At 45.3% G+C, this 16,182-nt stretch overlaps 1 protein-coding gene across 2 annotated transcripts in view; it reads left to right on the top strand.

Moving 5' to 3' along the window:
* The window catches only part of Ror2 (receptor tyrosine kinase like orphan receptor 2), a 208,142-nt gene that overhangs the window by 160,011 nt on the left and 31,949 nt on the right, over positions 1-16,182 (top strand). For both annotated transcript variants that reach the window (XR_007105191.1, XM_047526517.1), the window contains exon 2: positions 5,187-5,264. Coding sequence is in view for 1 of the 2 variants with exons in the window: in XM_047526517.1 (XP_047382473.1) it covers positions 5,187-5,264 (78 nt within the window). In the remaining variant the exon portion in view is untranslated. The remainder of the gene's footprint in view (positions 1-5,186; positions 5,265-16,182) is intronic.

The following is a 16,182-nucleotide window of genomic DNA, read 5'->3' as shown; positions in this document are numbered from 1 at the left end:
AAGACTCCAATTCAGCTGCCCTAGGGGCTGCTCTCCCCCTTCAGCCAAATATTCACTTGGACCCTGACAGTAGGCTTTTGTTGGGGACTCTGGGGCTGTCAGAGGCAGAAGGTAGAAAAGTGTTATGAGGGCAATTTTGGAGGGAGTTGGCTGGTGCATAGATTCGTCGAAGCTTTAATATGTTTGCTGTAGCAGCGGGATCAAAGCCAAGATTAAACCGGCAGGGGGCACTGGTTACTCCATGTTTGAGTTGTTGAATTTCATTTTATATTTCCAAAGCAGAGTCAAGATGGCTCTTTAAGGAATATAGACCCAGAGGCTAATATTTACTCAACTCAAAGTTAGACATAATGAAAATAAAAAATTACAAACTGTTAAGATCACTGCCAATTAGATACTGGCAACTCACCTCCAATGCTGCGTGGGTTTCTAGCTGGCAATTTAAACATATGCAGAATAACATTTTAATGGGAGTATTTCCTGAAACATTATCAGGTCTCTTTAGTACTGACACACTTTACCTGGCCCAGTTCCCAGACTCATGGATCCACGTTTTCAGGACTTTATATGCTACTCTGCTACAATTATTAATTTTTTCCCTGAACCCTTGCATTTTTAGCATCATGGCTGGTTTTGATTTGACATGTGGCTGAGGTAAATAATTGTTCTGGAACACCTGATTGGTACTTCCAGGTACAGGTAGACAGATGGACCTGCTGCTTCCCAGCAGCACTGTTTATTATCAGGGATCTATCCTCACTTGACAAGAGTCTCCTGGTTTGCTGCAGGGTCACCCTCCTGACCTGAGCTCTTTCTTGCACATCCTGGAAATCATACCTTTTCTTGGGACAACCGAATTTGAGAATGCCAAGCTTTGACAAACAAAATCCCCTTACTAATTAAAAGGAGACTGCTTTGAAGTTTTCCAAATGTTCCTTCTGAAAACTGCATCTAATTACATGACGGGGAGTACACTAGTTCAGATCAACAGGTGAAGAGATGAATAGATGAAAAGTTGAACAACAAAACATTTTAAAAAGAAACACAAATCAAAACCAGAATAACAACATGGACTCAGGTCCGAGGGCATAGGTTGAACTTCCTTGATAAATTCTTGCTGGATAGTGAGAGTGAGATGATTATGTTATTAAAGAGTGAGTCTGAGAATCAGGATATACCCTCTTGCCAGGTTGCTGTTGTTAATTTCTCCTGTTGATTTCATCAGTCAAGATGCCACATGAGAGGTTCACATTGAAAAGTTTCCTTAAGAATCTTGCTTGATTGGTTTGCAGTGTCTGTTTATTAAAAAATCATACACTGGAGTGGGGCTTGTACTTCCAATTATTATATGCCTGGATGTAAGACTGATTGCTGACAAACATCATCAGTACCAGCAATGAATCCTTTCCACTGTCATTCCACAGACACCAATTAATTCAGTCCTGAATATGGTGGGCATTTATAAAGTGCTTCCTGGAATAGGCCGTAAGTCCCTGCTTAAGAACTGATATCACCATCTGTACCTACTAGAAAAGATGTAAGCCCAACACTTCTGCATGTCTGCTTAGGAACTTTTCCTTAACAAGACTCCTAAAGTGCAAGAGGCAAAATTTAAAAATCAATAAATGGAATGGTATCAAACTAAAAAGATTCTTCACTTAAAAGGAAACAATCAAGAGTGTGAAGAGAGAGCCTGCAAATGTGGGAGAAGGCCTTTGCCACCTGCATTTCGCATAAGATGTTAACTTCCAGGATATACAAAGAACTCAAAAAGCTTAACACCAAAAAGACAAATAACCCAATCAATAAATAGGCAAAGGAACTAAACAGACACTTCTCAAAAGAAGGAATATGAATGGTTGACAAATATATGAAAAGCTGTTCAACATCTCTAGCAATTAGAGAAATGCAAATTAAAACTACACTGAGGTTTCACCTTATTGGTCAGAATGGCAATTACCAAGAATAAAGTTAACAGTGAATGTTGGCAAGGATGTGGGGAAAAGGGCACACTCATACATTGCTGGTGGGACTGCAAATTAGTGCAACCACTATGGAAAGCAGTACGGGGATTCTTTAGAAAACTAGGAATGGAACCACATTTAACCCAGTTATCCCTCTCCTTGGTTTATACTCAGAGGACATAAAATAACTGATGTGTTGCAGCCACATCAGTTATTACAGCAGCTCAATTCACAATAGCTAAGCCATGGAACCACCTTATGTGCCCTTCAACAGATGAATGGGTAAAGAAAATGTATATATACATAACAGAATATTACTCAGCCATAAAGAAGAGTGGCCTTATGAAAGTTGCCAGTAGATGAATGACTCTGGAGACTGTCATGCCAGATGAAGTAAGCCAATCCCCCACTCCATGTGAGGAGGACACTTTTCCAAGACCTCCAGTGAATTCCTTTAGGGATGGTTAGCTAGTACGAGATTCGACATATGGTATGTTTTTCCTGTTTGTACCTACCTGTGATAAAGTTCAGCTTATTAATTAGGCACAGTAAGAAAATAACCATAACTAATAAAAATAGGCAGTTATAACAATATGTTGTAATAAAAATAAGCAGTTATAAGAATATGTTGTAATAAAAGTTATGTGTCTCTTTTCTGTCTGGAAATATCTTCTTGTACTGTACTCACCCTTCTGATATTCAAGATGTGAGATGTTTTTATTTTTCAGTGGGCAAATAATAACAGAGTCTAGTTTTGTTGGAACTGAGGGTGTGGTGTCTGCCCTAAGGATCTTGGTGATTGCACACCCTGAACACAAGTCATTCCTCTGACTTGCAGAGGAAACCACACTCAGCCTTGTCATATCTAAGTCCCAAACCTGAGGGGCTCTGGAATCAACTTGGAACTCAACCCGTTTTTCCACATATATGGGTGATACACTCCTTTGCTCAGATTACCAAAAATAATTTGACTTGGGATAGCACCCAAGGCTGCACACAACCAAAATCAGACCGCAAAGCTTTGTAGCAAGCAGCAGAACTCCCTCCTGGAGACTCCCAGCATTGATAGGGATGGCTTTGCTTGTGTGTGCGCGGGGATTGCACCTGCTAAGAATAAAAGCAGCCTTTGAATCACCTCCGCCTCATCTACAAGGAGTGTCCACGAGGAAAAATGCCCTCCATTCCCAAATTAGAAGTCACCTGAGAAGCACCTGGATCTGTTCCACAGTGGAATTGAGACACTGGAGCTTATTTTTCTTTGGGGTGTATATTTATTTGACTGTCTCACACCATTTGTCAATTTCTAAGCAGTTAGTACATTTATGCCCCTTTTCAACCTGTGTGTACATAGTGCAAGTGAGTTTGAGTTTATGTGGTCTTTCTACATTTTTAAACAGTGCCGAGTGCCAGTGTGTGTAATATGCCAATTTAAAACTTTAAATTCAAGTCCTTATTTCTTCGGCAGAAATTCACTGGTTGCCTCCAATAGCTTATTTACTTCTGTCTTGATTTTAATGACCAGGACCACTTGCCCTTTCCCCTGAACGCAGCACCTATTTCCTCAAGCTATTGTAGGATTTAAGTACGCAACTTTTAATCTGGGGAAAGAGGTAAGATTGCCCTTGAAGAGGTGCAGGGTTTGGGGGAAGATTTGTAGAATGGAGGGTCAGGATGTTTTATTGAAGATGACCCCTGGGGGAAGTTTGGGCCCGAAGTGATGGGAAGGATGGAAGCGAGTCCTGCTCTGCCCCTCAGGTGGGGAGGGTGCTGCAGGCCTTCGTGAGTCCCCATGGGGCAGGGACTAGCAGCATGGAGGGCACGGAGGACTAGCCTAGAGATAACTTATTTAGCCAGACTGTGTGAGGTTTTGCCTTCCTGGTTCTGTCTGAGGATCGCTTGACCTCATGGTCATGCCCAAGCTTTTCCAGCAAATCCTCCTCTTAAAGAGGCATCTCAAAGTGCCCAGGTAGTTTTATCGACTCTCATTTACTCACCTAATGGAATCACCCATTATAGAATGATGAGCTGTGTTTGAAACACTTTGGAAAAATTGTGGTAAATACACATGCCATAAAATTTGCTGTGTGAACCATGTTCAAGGGCACAATTTTGTGCAGCCATCTCCACTGCCCATCTCCACAAACATTTCCTCTTCCCCAAATGAGACTCTGGCCCCATTAAACAGCTCCCCATTCCTGTCGGCCAGCCCCTGGCAGCCACCATCCCCTGCCTTCCATCTCTGTGGATTCGACTGCTCTGGATACTTCAGTGGAATCAGAGACTCTCTGTCCTTTAGTGCCCAGCTCTGTCTTAAAGGGTCATCTCTGCTGAGCATGTGTGAGAATCCCCTCCACTTTTAAGACAGAATACTAGTTATGTGTGTCTACTACTCTCTGATGGGCTTTTCATAGCGTAAACCCAGGTCCATCCTGGGTGTTGTGGAGTCACCCCTGACTTTACCTTTCTTCCCATCCCCAACCAGTGGGACCCTATCAAGGCCAAGGTGCTGGGTAAAACCTGGAAGTAAGTGTGAATGGTAGGGGCCCATTGGGATAGGGAGGAGAGCCCACGTGAGGGCTCCTGGCAGCTTCCTGGGGCATCAGCCACACCTGCCCACCCTTCCCCTGGGACTCGGGGACTGTAGACACCTCACTCTCGGTGTTTGAAGCTAAGTGTTTAATCTGGAGCCAACTAAATCCATGCTTGTCCTAGTGTTTGGGTGCATTTGGGGTGGTTGGAGACACACTTACTGGTCTCCGTGGAGTGGGTGGGTGGTTGTGCACATCAGAGGAGGGGTTAGATTGTCATTGTCACTTGTGGGATCCATCCTTACTGGGTGGGTCTGGGGGTGGGGAGGGGAATGGGTTGCTTGGGAAAGTCTCCAATTCTGAATTTATCCCCTAATTACCAGGAAACTCCATCTGGAGGGCTGTATGTTCATTTCTTCGTTTCCTTCTCTCTCCCTGGGCCACACTAAGGGCTTCATTCTGCTTGTGCTGTTCTTGGGATAAGCCTAGAAATTCCTTTTACTTCTGTATCAAACATGGTACTATAAAAGCCTCATAGAATTTAGCATCATGTCTTATCCCTCTACATTTTCTGCAAACCACAGGTGGGCGATTTTGCTTGAATACCTTTCTTTGTCTTTGCCTGTGAAACACATTAAGGCCCCTGAAGTGGAAGTGTGTTTAAGGAACTAACGCTCTGTGTCCTCTTTCCCAGGTGAAGTGGAGGTTCCAGATCCCAATGACCCTTTGGGACAACTTGATGGACAAGACAGCCCTATCCCTACTCTGAAAGGTAAGCTTGGGAAGGGCAGATGCTCTTTTCGTGTTTTCCAGACTATCATGTGGACAGTTGATTTGCACTTTCTACTCAAGCTTGGGTGGTGTGTGTCCTGGCCCAGTGCTGCCCCCTGTTGGTGGGCAGGTGGAATGCCCACCTTGATTCCTGTGGGATGTGGAGTATTGGGGTCTGATGGCTAGTCAGAAGCCCAAAGGTGGGAAGAAACAGGAAGGAAGGAGAGTATAGGCAGATGGTGGTCTGCAGTGGATGAAGAGGCCCTGGGGACCTTGAGGGGCTGGAGTAGAGCCTTAGGAACTGGTCTTTTGTCTTTGCCACTAAGTAGCCTATGGAAATGCATCTGCCCTCTGCATTTATTTTTCTCAATGAAGTAGTCCAGAGGTGGGTGGTCCTCCTCCAAGCTGCTGGGTGGATCCTGCCTCCCTTGTTGCCTCAGCCTTTTCCAGAGATTTGCTGTTGGTATCTTGCTCCCTGACATGCCTCGTAGATAGGCCTTGTAGGTTTGTAGAGTTGAGAGAACAAGGTAGACCCAGTTGGACAGATGCAGGACAATTATCTGAGGAAGCAACTCCTCTTTTAACTTGTACCTGGTCACCATGTACTTGCAATTTGTCTCAGTCATCTTGGGCTTCTACGACAGAATTCCACACTAATTTTCTCACTGTTCTAAAGCTCAGAAGTCTGAGATCAAGGTACTCTCCTGGCTAGCTCTTGGTGAGGGCTCCCTTCCTACCTTACAGAGGAATTCTCACTGAATCCTCATCTGGCGAACAGAGAGAGTTCCAGAAGGACACTAAAGCCATCATGGGGACCCATGCTTATGACCTCATCTGAACCCTCCTATCTCCCTAAGACCCCACCACCTGCAAGTACCACCAGTGAAGCCTAGGGCAGCACCTTCTGGACCTGAAGGGACACAAACATTCAGTCTGTAACAATGTCAGAACAGCCACTTTCTTTCTCTGTTATCCATAGGGCAGTGCTGAGATCCACAGTAGTTTCCCAGTCTTCTGTGCCTTAAGAAGCCCCTGTTTTGCTTCAGGGACCTGTTTACTCTGAGAGGACTGAGAAACCACTAAGGCTGTGGTCTCCTGGGAGTTAGAGCAATGACAACTCTACTACCTCCATAAGGGCCTATTTCCAAATACCATCCCTATATGAATTTGGGAGTTAACTTTTCAACACCTGAAATTTGGGGGGGACATACACCCACACCATAGCACCTCACAGTTGCTCCCCAGCTGCTCCCCAGGGCATACTGTCTGCATAAGATCAGTTGTGCATATGTGTGTGCATTTGTGGTGCTGGGGATTGAACCCAGGGCCTCACACATGCCAGACAAACACACTACCACTGAGCTACATCCTCAGCCCAGGCCAGTTGTTCTGAATCAAGAAGAGGCAGAGCTCTGCCCACCATGCGGGGTCAAGGTTGGGTTGGTCTCTGACCTTTGAGACTTCTGAAGGAGGATTTTGCACTCTGGGATGCTCCTTGGGGTAAACACAGCAACCCGTGCAGTCCTTGCTGGGTGGCCATGGCCCGCCTAGCAGACCCAGCTGTGTAGGCGGGGGTGTTTTATTAGAAGAGGGAGCCCCAACCCACCCAGTCCATCTGCTCTTTATCTATGTGAGCCTTGGCCAGCATTCTTGCCAACCCACAAACTGTGATCATAGAGCTTGTTGAGCACCGTGGGCCTCAGAACCACATTTCCAAGGAAGAAGGATAGTTTTTGTTGGGTAGGTTCTCAACTCATCTCCCAAGAGCCTGACTTCACCCACAGTGCTGATGGTCCACACGTATTTACTGGTCGATCCATGCTGTCAACTCTGCACAAGATCCTGGGGCACAGTGGCGGTCAGTGTGGTCCCTGCAGCGAGGAGGTTGCAGGACTGAGGAGAGCTGGCATCCTAAGGGAAAATGATTAGTTATTATAAAATCTCATTTTGTGAGTAGCCCAAGGGAAGGAATCAGGAGGTGGGGAGCTAGGAGGAAAGGTGGGGGTCCCAAGTGCCAACATAGCCTGGTGAAGAGGGGAGGTAAATAAATGTTTCCTGAACCTGGAAAAGGTTCTTAAGCTTGGCAGTCAGAGTAAAATTAAGAATTCAGCTTCTCAGTTATGGCAGCTGCATTGTGATATGGCTAGACCACTCCCCACCCCTCCAGGCAGCACAGATCTAGAACATTCCAACCTCACAGAGAGTCTGGTCAGCCTGCTTCACCATGCACAATCCTTTAGGGTGCAGGACAAATTTGTATTTTACTGATAGGTCTTGAAGGTGTCTGACCTGGAGGGCAATGCAGTGGATTCATTTAACTACATTTAAGTGGAGAATGCATTTGCTTATTGAGGTGAAGAAATTACTTTGGGCTAAAATTTAATAGACATTTTGATTCTCATCTAGCTGATAGCTCCACACCATTATAAGACAAATTCATAGCCTTCGGGTGGGATTCTTTCACCTCCCTTTTTGGTATTTGAGCACCAAATACTCAAGCTTAGAAGGAGGTTCTTTCTGAGTGAAGCAGGGGGTATCGCAATACCAGATCTTCAACTCTACTACAAAGCAATAGTAACAAAAATGGCATGGTATTGGTACCAAAATAGAAAGGTGGATCAATGGTACAGAATAGAGGACACGGACACAAACCCAAATAAATACAATTTTCTCATACTAGATAAAGGGGCCAAAAATATGCAATGGAGAAAAGATAGCCTCTTCAACAAATGGTGCTGGGAGAATTGGAAATCCATATGCAACAGAATGAAACTAAACCCATATCTCTCACCATGCACAAAACTAAACTCAAAATGGATTAAGGATCTCGGAATCAGACCAGAGACCTTGCATCTTATAGAAGAAAAAGTAAGTCCAGAGCTTCAACATGTCGGCTTAGGACCAGACTTCCTCAACAGGACTCCCATAGCACAAGAAATAAAAGCAAGAATTAATAACTGGGATAGATTCAAACTAAAAAGCTTTCTCTCAGCAAAGGAAACTATCAGCAATGTGAAGAAAGAGCCTACAGAGTGGGAGAAAATCTTTGCCAATCATACTTCAGGTAGAGCGCTAATCTCCAGAATCTATAAAGAACTCAAAAAACTCTACACCAAGAATGCAAATAATCCAATCAACAAATGGGCTAAGGAAACGAATAGACACTTCACAGAAGATCTACAAGCAATCAACAAACATATGGAAAAATGTTCAACATCTCTAGTAATAAGAGAAATGCAAATCAAAACCACCCTAAGATTCCATCTCACCCCAATTAGAATGGCGATTATCAAGAATACAAGCAACAACAGGTGTTGGCGAGGATGTGGGGAGAAAGGTACACTCATACATTGCTGGTGGGGCTGCAAATTAGTGCAGCCACTCTGGAAAGCAGTGTGGAGACTCCTTAGAAAACTTGGAATGGAACCACCATTTGACTCAGCTGTCCCACTCCTTGACCTATACCCAAAGGACTTAAAATCAGCATATTACAGAGATACAGCCACGTCAATGTTCATAGCTGCTCAGTTCACAATAGCCAGATTGTGGAACCAACCTAGATGTCCTTCAATTGATGAATGGATAAAGAAACTGTGGTATATATATACAATGGAATATTACTCAGCCATAAAGAATGATAAAATTATGGCATTTGCAGGCAAATGGATGAAACTGGAGAGTATCATGCTAAGTGAGATAAGCCAATCTCAAAAAACCAAAGGAAGAATGATATCGCTAATAAGTGGATGATGACACATAATGGGGGGTGGGAGGGGTTAGTGTTAGGGTTAGAGTTAGGGTTAGGGAGGGGGGCAAGAATGGAGGAAGGAAGGACTGTATAGAGGGAAAAGAGGGGTGGGAGGGGTGGGGGGGGAAGGGGAAAAAATAGCAGAGTGAATCAAACAACATTACCCTATGTAAATTTATGATTACACAAATGGTATGCCTTTACGCCATGTACAAACAGAGAAACAACATGTATCCCATTTGTTTGCAATAATAAAAAAAATAAATAAATAAATTTAAAAATAAAAATAAAGTTATAACGCAAAAAAAAAAAAAAAGGAGGTTCTTTCTGATGAGTTCTTTTTGTTAGGGCTTGACAGCTTCCTGACTTTTTGTTCTGTTAACCCGGGAGGGCCTGGGTTAAAGGGCCTGGGTTAAAGGGTCCATGCACTTCAGTGTTTGCAGTTCTGAGAGGAGTTCTGATCAGAGTTTGGAGGTTTGCCTGGGACCTCTCCAGGGCACAGGAACACTGACTGCAGAAGGCAACCTGTCTGTCACGTAGGTGTGTGTACGCATGTGCAAACACGTGCCTGCTTATAAAAAGGAAGTACAAAGAGAAAACTAAGAACCCAGAATGCTGGGGTGTGCTTCCTTGCAGTAGCAGTGTACTTTAGTATAGTGCAGCATTGACTTTGCAAAAAGATGGGCCTGGGTGGAGGGTGGCATTGCCATCGTGTCCTGGGGCCAGGCCTCTGGCAGTATACTACTCTGGCTCAGTCTCCAGGTGGGAATCCCTAGCCCTAGAAAGAATGAAAGACCTTGGTTATTAGTTCACATAAGCACCCAGCAGCAGTGACTGATGCTGGTGTCATTTGTGAACATTACCATCCTGATTATTGGGGGTCCATCAGTTTGCAAGTGTCAGGACCTCAGCAACCCCAGGGGAACAGGATCCACAGGAAGCTGCTCCCAGTAGTCTCAAGGGACCCAGCCTTCCCCCTTGCAACCTCATTCTCTGGGTCTGTAGTATGATCTTCAGTCCTCAGGGATTATGGCTCTTGCAGAAAAGGGAGCTCATTCTCCTCTTCCTTTTACTTCATGTCCCTTCCTATCATTGCTACCACCAGTGACAGGAGTTGGCCTGGCAATGCCAGACTCATACTTCTGCACTTTTTTCTCAAAAACCTCTGGGAATATCATTGCTTGGCCACATATAGCTTAAATCAGCTATGTAAATTTAGAATAGCTGAACAGACAATATTAGCCATTTCTTTAGTTATCCTTTATGATGCATATGCACCTATAAACCACAGGCAGGTGAAACTGACCTGCAGGCCAGTTTCTGCTGGTGACACAACAACTTTATGTTGGCCCCAGCAAGTAGAGTCTGAGAATTAGCTGTAAAAAGTGATCTCATGCACATGCATTGTGCCAGTATTCAGCAAGTAGCATACACAGTCGGCACCGCTATCTGCAGGCTCTGCATTTGTAGATTCAGTCAACTATGACCAAAAATATTTTTAAAGGGAGGCTGAGGCAGGAGGATGGTGAGTTCAAAGCCAGCCTCAGCAAAAGCAAAACGCTAAGCAACTCAGTGAGACCCTGTCTCTAAATAAAATACAAAAAAAAATTGGGCTGGGAATGTGGCTCAGTGGTCGAGTGCCCCTGGGTTCAATTCCCAGTACCAAAAAGCAAAAGTTGCATCCGGCACTGAACATGAACAGACTTTCCCCCCTTGTCATTCTCTAAATAATGAAGTATAACAATTATTAACATAACATTTACATTGCATTAGAAATGATCTAGAGGTGATTTTAAAGTACATGGAAGGCTGTGCATAGTTTAGAGGCAAATACTAGGTCATTTTGTATGAGAGACTTGAGCATCATGGATTCTGGTATCCAAGGGTGCATCCTAGACCCAATCCCCGGGAGATACCAGGGCATGATGGTAGTCGGTAGGTAGGATAGGGTGAAGGAAGACAGGAATGGGGTGAGGTGACAGGAGGGGGAAGATCCCAGAGCAAAAAAGTCTTGTATAGAAGATAAAATGACCAGTAAGGATGCTGTGATTGGCAGATGAAAAGTTCCCTGTAGGTTTCCATATACCAAAGTATTGTCACTGTTAGGACTAAAGCCAGCTTCAGGACTCCAGTAATGGCACTGGGCTAACACATGGGTGGATGTTGAATAGGAATTTTCTAGGTTAGACATGTAGTAAGCATACATACATACATAGGCACAGTTGATGATTATTACACTACTTACAAAAACCTGCATTTAGCCTAGAAACTATTTGCTCTTCTGTTCCAAGGCCGTAGTTTAAATGCATGTGTAATGCAGCCTGTGTTCTGTAAAATCAGGACTTTGGAATGTTTGTGGGAAGTGGGTAATTTCAGAACACCAGGGTGGCACGGAGCTGGTCTTGACCGTCTGGTGGCCTCCTGTGTTCTGGCTCAGCCCAAATAGACACAGTGCATTGTGTTGCCTGTCCTTGGAGAGCTGGTCTTGTCCATGCTGAGACCAAGGGCAGTTCTTGACATTCCCCACGTGAGCACAGGTTGCAATTATAAGTGATCTCAAGTGGATTCTAAATAACAGGGTAGGGAAACCCGTGCCTCCCTTGCCTTGTACTTACCAGGCTGCCCCTGCTGTTTGTAACAGGCTGTGGTGAAGTGCTGAACAAGGATTTCTTGGCACGAGCCAGCAGAGTCATCAGCAGAGTGCACAGGGTTGCCATGGAGATGATGCTTGTTGCTCTCTGTTTACGAAGTGTTAGTTTCCCGATTCATGTAGGACGTGAGGACTGATAAGCAAATAGGCTGGGTGTGTTTCAGGTTTATTCTGGAGCCCTTGGAGTGTGTGCACGTGTGTGTGTGTGTGTGTGTGTGTGTGTGTTTACATGCATATATTGTGGTGGATAGATATAGCATAGAGTGAGGGTCTCCAAGGCTAACCAGGTAGAAAATGAAAATAGGATCCTAATTGCAAACAGATTCAGCATGACATCTGTTGATTCTGTGATTGGGAACTCGAACTTGGCATCTGGGCCACTGGTCCTCCCAGCTGAGCCTCCCCCTGGCCAATCACTGAAACTTCCCAAGCTCTAGTTTTTTAATCTCCAAAATGGGAAGGAGTAATGTTGGTCACTAATATTGTCCATGGACTGGCTGTCCCCTCAAAAGGGGATGGCCTCCCTAAAATAGAGCCTGTCCAAGTGCCCAGACAGAGCATAAAAGGTGCCCATTCATCTCATATGAATCTGATGTGGGCCTTGGCACTGACCCCCAGCAGGCAACTCAGGGCAAAGGATATTGAGGAATGTTCCCCTCCTGATGGATGGGTGTAACTTATCCCCAGAATTTTTTTCATTTTGACAGCATCGAGAATAAATGCAGGCGGGAATGAAGTTTACCAGAGACCTGCAGGCAGACTTGAGTGCTAATAAGGATTTACATGGGACCTTGGTGCAGTCAGGACCATGGCATGACTGTCCTCTGCAGCGCACTGCCCTGGTATTTCTTAATAACCTTCCTGCAAAGGGAGTAAGTTCCTGCTCTTAGGGAAGCAGAGTCAGAACACACAGAGCTGAGAAGTATCGGGAAGAACACGGTGCTATAGAAATGAATAGGGAATCGGGGATGGTCTGTACATAGTGGCTGGGTGTACCTGGGTGGACATGGGAGACTTCCAGGAGGATGTGTATCCTGAAGTGAGTCTTTATTATTTCAGAAAGTGTTGATTGAAACTCACCAAGTGCAGGCCCTGGGAATCCCTGGTGTAGAATAATGGTTTCATCTGTGATTGAATCCAGGTCTGGAAGCTCATTCCACAGAAAGACCAATGTCTTCTCCACTCCAGGAGGTTGAGGGGTTCTGGATATAGGATGGGAATGACAAGGAGTGGGGATAGGCTAATAAAGGGGAAGATATTCAGTTCTTTTCTGGGAATAGGTGAAGATCTTCCAGGAAGATGTTCATGGTGACTGGCAGGTGTCTTTACCCTTTTTTTGTTTGTTTGTTTGTTTGTTTGTTTTGTTTTTTGCTTATTTGTTTTGTTTTGGGTACTGGGAATTGAACCCAGGGGTACTTAACCACTGAGTCAGATTCCCAACCCTTTTTTGTAGGGTCTCTCAGGGTCTCTCTGAGTTGCTTAGGGCCTTGCTAAGTTGCTGAGTATGGCTTTGAACTCGCGATCCTCCTGCCTCAGCCTCCCAGGTTGCTAGATTACAGGCGTGTGTCCCTGCACCCAGTGGTGTCTTTATTCTTGAAGGACACAAAGAGACTAGACAAGTCTAGGCAGGTCTATGTTATAGTTCTGGACAAAACATTTTTCAAATGATCAGCATGTCTACCTTAAGAACTGAGTATAAAATCTGACTCGAAGATTAAAGTGGAACAAAGGAGAGAGGCGTAATGTGAAGGCAGATGCCAAGCATTCTCATCTCGTCCAGTCTCCCATAGAACATGTGCCAGGCCCAGGTGAGGAGTCCGTGTTTTCAGCATGGGCTGCTTTCTGGTCCTTGGAAAATAACCTGGGCAGCCTTTTCCTAAATGTTTTCTAACTTCCTTGGAACAAAGTGAACATGGGGTTTTCAGGTTATGAGCCTGCAGCCCTTGGGAGGATGAGGGCCATGCTGGGAACTCTTATTCCTTGGTTAGCTGTGAATTTGCAAGGGCCATTGGGCTGTATGAGATCTGGACAAAACTAAATGGTGTTGAAGAAAATCTCAGCTGGCCAATAGGAGATTCCAAAGTGTGCACTGGGGTGGTTTGGGGCAGAGCGTGGGCGGGGTGTGTGCACCTGAGACTACCCGAAGGTATGCAGAGACCCAGAGTGGCTTCTCGTCATCTCTGCAAGGGTTTCTTTTTATGTCTCCTCCTTTCCTCTGTCAGCCTCTCATCCTCCCAGGAATAGTTCTGACAGCTTGCCCTCAGCTGGGTGCCATCAGGACAGCTGGCCTCCGCTCCCTCTTGCCCTTGACTGTTGTGCCTACTTCAGGTGACAGAGACAGCAGTACTCTGTTGTTCCCACTGTTGACATCCTGCAATGGGCTGCTCATGTCTGTCTGTCTCTCTGACCCTAGGCATGTATTTGTGTGTATGTGTGGCCCTGTTTTTGTCAGCTTTTTTGCTGCTGTGACTAAAAGACCCAACTAGCACAACTGCAGAGGAGGAAGAGTTTATTTGAGGGCTCACAGTTTCAGAGGTCTTGATCCATAGAAGGCCGGCTCCATTCCTCAGGACTCAAGGTGAGGCAGGACATCATAGTGGAAGATTGTGGTGGAGGGAAGCAGCTCATATGATAATCAGGAAGAGAGAAAGAAAGAGAGAGAGAGAGAGAGAGACTCCACTCTCCAGATACAAAATATATATATATATATATACACACACACACATATACATACATATATACATAGCCACGCCCCCAGTTAACCACTTCCTCCAGTCACACCCCACCTGCCTCTAGTGACCATTCAGTTAATCCCATCAAGAAATTAGGTTAAGGCTATGACCCAATTATTCCTCAAATCTTCTTGTATCACACGTGAGCTTTTGGAGGACACTTCACATCCAAACCATAACAGGCCCTGTCCCTTTGTCAGTGGATGAGTGTCACCCCAGTTTGTCAGAGTGACTCTTTCCTTACTCCACCCTTCTTACTCCATCCCTCTGTCCCTTTGGTTAGATTTTCATAGAGCTCTTGTAAGACAGCACCGGAGTGTGGGTATCTTAAACCAACAGGAATGCATTCCTTCACAGTTCTGGAGACTGGATGTCCAACATCAAGATGTAGCTTGGTTGGGTCCTTTTGAAGTCCCGAGGAGAATCTATCCTGTGCTGCCCCCTGAGCTTCAGGTGTTTCGGGTAACCTCGGCAATCCTTGGCATCACTCCAGGCTCCACCTCCTTCTTCCATCTGTGTGGTGTGTGTGTATTCAAATTTCCCTCATCAGGGCACCAATCATGGGTTTAGGACCCACTCTAACCAAGTGAGCCTCGCCTCAACTTGATTACATCTGTAGTGACCCTATTTCACAAGCAAGGTCACCTTCACAAGTTCCAGGAGTGAAAGCTTCAGCATAAGTCAGGGGACGTGGTTCACTCTGCAAAGCCCTCTCCCAAAGGTACAGATGCTCATGTATTTTACTTCATCTCTCAGGCCCCTTTGCTTTTTGTCGCCCACCCCCATTTCCCTCAGTTTCTCTGATCCCCATGATTTCTGATGCTCATGTTCTGCAGCTGGGTCTGTGCAGGCCTCTGGATAGCTCAGCAGGAGGCCTGAGCTGAGGAGCCTATTGCTGGCCACCTCTGGTTGATTTATTGACCTATAAATATTTTCCCCTGGGAAGAGCAGCTTTATATCCTTCCTTCAGCTCCCAGGGTCTCCTTTTCAGTTGCCCTTCCAGGAAATTTGTCTGTTTTGTTTCCCCACTCATCAAAGCCCTATGACCTCATGACCTCTAGCACGTAGGTTTTCTTTATCTCCTTCCCAGACCAGTCATCGTATCCTGGTGAATAAGCAAATCCTCAAATGCCTAAGTAGTTGACTACCTTTGTGAATATTTGGACCGTAGAGTGTTGTTTTAGTCAGCTTTTTCACTGCTGTGACTAAAAAACCTGACAAGAACAATTTTAGAGGAGGAAAAGTTTATTTGGGGGCTCATGGTTTCAGAGGTCTCAGTCCATAGGCAGCTGACTCCATTCCTTGGGGGAGTTGAGGCTGAACAACATGGTGGAAGAGTATGGCAGAGGGAAGAGGCTCCCATGATGGTCAGGAAGCAGAGAGAGAGACTGCCTGGCAGGTATCGAATGAATGTAAGCCAAAGGCACACCTCCGATGCCCACCTCCTACAGCCAAACCCTACCTGCCTTCAGTTACCACCCAGTTCATCCAATCAGGGGACTTCACCTGCTGATGGAATCAAGGCTCTCCTAACCCCATCACTTCTCCTATAACCTTCCTGCATTGTCTCACACCTGAGCTTTTGGGGGACACCTCACATCTAAACCATAACAGTTGTGATATAAAAATCACCAATCTTTGATCGACTGTGATTGTGTGGGAGGGTGGGTGTGCCCTGGTGACAGAATTCTATCACCTTTGCCTCTGGGGTATTTTAACGCTTGGACTCAACTCCACTATCCGGAGCTTAGAGGTGCCTGCACAGAGCTGGATAGGACACTGGGGAGAT

This window comes from Sciurus carolinensis, chromosome 15 (genome assembly GCF_902686445.1).
Source record: "Sciurus carolinensis chromosome 15, mSciCar1.2, whole genome shotgun sequence".
In the NCBI taxonomy this organism is placed as follows: Eukaryota; Metazoa; Chordata; class Mammalia; order Rodentia; family Sciuridae; genus Sciurus; species Sciurus carolinensis.
The sequence above is the reverse complement of the archived record's forward strand: the minus strand, read 5'-3'. Positions and strand labels throughout refer to the sequence as shown.